Source organism: Rattus norvegicus, chromosome 1, assembly GCF_036323735.1.
Source record: "Rattus norvegicus strain BN/NHsdMcwi chromosome 1, GRCr8, whole genome shotgun sequence".
NCBI lineage: Eukaryota > Metazoa > Chordata > Mammalia > Rodentia > Muridae > Rattus > Rattus norvegicus.
Window position 1 is genome coordinate 168,260,867 of NC_086019.1, and position 3,225 is coordinate 168,264,091.

The following is a 3,225-nucleotide window of genomic DNA, read 5'->3' on the forward strand; positions in this document are numbered from 1 at the left end:
CTTGAGTATTTCTTATATACATTTCGAGTGTTATTCCCTTTCCCGGTTTCCGGGCAAACATCCCCCTCCCCCCTCCCCTTCCTTATGGGTGTTCCCCTCCCAACCCTCCCCCCATTGCCGCCCTCCCCCCATAGACTAGTTCACTGTGGGTTCAGTCTTAGCAGGACCCAGGGCTTCCCCTTCCACTGGTGCTCTTACTAGGATATTCATTGCTACCTATGGGGTCAGAGTCCAGGGTCAGTCCATGTATAGTCTTTAGGTAGTGGCTTAGTCCCTGGAAGCTCTGGCCATCCTTTCATTTTCTAACCACTTTTAGGAAGAAGGTCTTCACCTCGCATCATGATGCTTTCTGCCTCTATCCCCAATGGAACTGCCTTCCACCCTTCCACATTTGTTTTGCTCGGGATCCCTGGGATGCAGGACCAGCATGTTTGGATTGCTATTCCCTTCTGCTCCATGTACATCCTTGCTCTGGTCGGAAATGGTACCATCCTCTACATCATTATAACAGACAGAGCTCTCCATGAGCCCATGTACCTCTTCTTGTGCCTGCTTTCTATTACTGATCTGGTCCTCTGTTCAACAACATTGCCTAAAATGCTGGCTATCTTCTGGCTCAGATCCCATATTATTTCCTACCATGGCTGCCTCACCCAGATGTTTTTTGTTCATGCAGTTTTTGCCACTGAGTCAGCTGTTCTGCTGGCCATGGCTTTTGATCGCTATGTGGCTATCTGCAGACCACTTCACTATACATCCATCCTCAATGCTGTAGTAATTGGGAAGATTGGTCTGGCATGTGTGACTCGTGGCCTTCTCTTTGTCTTTCCTTTTGTCATTCTCATTGAACGTTTACCCTTCTGTGGCCATCATATCATCCCTCACACTTATTGTGAGCACATGGGCATAGCCAAGCTGGCCTGTGCCAGCATTAAGCCTAACACCATCTATGGTCTTACTGTAGCACTTTCAGTCACTGGCATGGATGTGGTCCTCATTGCTACTTCCTATATCCTGATTCTGCAGGCCGTGCTGCGACTGCCCTCAAAGGATGCCCAGTTCCGAGCATTCAGCACGTGTGGAGCCCACATTTGTGTAATTCTTGTCTTCTACATCCCTGCATTCTTTTCATTTTTCACTCACCGCTTTGGTCACCATGTACCCCCTCAGGTACACATCATACTTGCAAATCTCTACCTCCTTGTGCCTCCTGTTCTCAACCCCCTAGTCTATGGCATCAATACCAAACAAATCCGCCTGAGAATACTTGACTTTTTTGTAAAGAGAAGGTGACAATAATCTCCACACATACAAAAAACTAATGAGTTCCTGGCTTGAGTTTGCTGCTTCTGCTAATCTCAGTAAGTCAGTATCAGGTAACATTTAAGATTTTGCAGATCTCAGAGAAATTCCTTCATACCTATAAAGTTAGGTATAGGCTATAGATGGATATTTAGTCTTGAAAGAAAAAGAAATAGGTAAGGATGGAATGTAGAACTCTTTACAGAAGAGCCATGAAGGTTTTCTGTGCCTCTCTACACAAACTCATGTGCTGGAACTAGAGGGAAAGTGGGATTAAAGATCTATTTCATGCAATCGAGAATGCACATAGATATTGATTACTCATTCAGTGTCAGGCCTTTCTTAGAACTAGTGTCATCAATGAGAGTCTCAACCATGGTCATAGAAGGCTAGGAGAGACTAAGGCCCTTCGGATCTGGGTTGGGTTTTAAAAAGATAAAGATGACAGCTGAGTCACTGTGAGGCGCCTGGAAGCCTGTGCTTGCAGAGGGAAGGCAGAGCAAAAGTTTCTCAAGGAATTACTTCAAAGGATGCCACTCTGTGAAGAATATACTTACCTCATGACTTCTGCTTCTTGGTGTTCTAAGCACAATAGAGTTCAACATACAAAAACTTTCTAAAGGCCACTGTGGATTTGGTGTGATCTTTTGTTTACTTCGGTAGATAGATTCCTGGGTATACAAGCATCCCTAGGATAGTTCCTTGCTAGCTGAATCCAGTCAGAGTGACAAGAATCCTCAAGCATCTGGCCTTCACGCACGTTTCCTTTGAGTTCTGGAACTGGTTATGAGCTGCTACATGAGAGGTGGAAATCAAGCCCAGGACCTCTGGAAGAGCAGTCAGTACTCTTAACCACTGAGCCATCTCTGTAGTCCCATTTCCAGATGTTCATCAAGGACATTCATCCTACTTTGTCTCTTTCTTATTCAATGATGTAACATTCAGCCTATCCACACTTGGTTTAATTTATTATGTGGTGTTTGATGAGTAAGAGTCATATGAGCAAAGAACATAAACTTTTATTGCGGAATCATAAAACTGTACATACTGTGAACTTTGTCATCTTAGCCTTTTTAGCCATACAATTCAGTGATCTTAGTATGCTTACGGTGTTGGGAAACCTTCAATTTTTGTTTACAAACCTCTACATCACTACAAGTAGAAATTCTGCAAACCATTAGAAGTAACTATCCACTCCTCAGTCTGCCCAGCCAAGGAATTTCACCAAGAACAAGTCTGTTGTAAGTGTTTAAGAGAGCATGGCTTACTTATTGTAATTGAGCTTCCTTCCATTAAAAACACTGTATCGAGGAGCCACTATACTGTGTATACAGGAGAGTTTAACAGGTAAATAAGCTTAAGAACCTCACAACGTGGGTGGATGAAGAGAAGATGATGTGGTTTCACCAAAGCATGCCATTTGCAGTGACTTGATATAAAAGGCATAGGAGTCTTCTGTACTGCCAGTGACGTGGTGAATTCAGATAAGGAATTCCATTAATTATGGGTCAAGATCCAGCCTTGAAAACACTGAGGGTCAAGTTTAGCAATGGAAAGAAAACATAACCAAAATCAAATGATTAAAAAAGCTAATAAATATGATAAGTGAGATTGCATGGGGTCAATAAATCTAAAAATCCTTTGGGTTAAGAGAAGTAGTAGCCTCTCTCTCTCTCTCTCTCTCTCTCTCTCTCTCTCTCTCTCTCTCTTTCTGTCTCTGTCTCTGTCTCTCATTTACACACACGTGCACTTTCAAAAGTTGCATTTTATATTAGATAAAAGAGAAACACTTTATGAAATTAGGCTGTGATTATAGCAAAAGTGTTTCAGTGAAATGAAAACCCCTTAGACTCTCATGAAGATGCACTGAATTAAGGTTATAAACAATATTAGTAATGAAACAAAGGAAAACTGACATAAATC

At 42.5% G+C, this 3,225-nt stretch overlaps 1 protein-coding gene across 1 annotated transcript; it reads left to right on the forward strand.

Annotated features, from left to right (window-relative positions):
* The first annotated feature begins 339 nt into the window (after positions 1–339).
* On the forward strand, positions 340–1,293 carry Or52d3 (olfactory receptor family 52 subfamily D member 3). Its single transcript, NM_001000547.1, has one exon. It carries the CDS (start codon positions 340–342, stop codon positions 1,291–1,293), a length of 954 nt encoding a protein of 317 aa, NP_001000547.1.
* Positions 1,294–3,225: the final 1,932 nt, after the last annotated feature.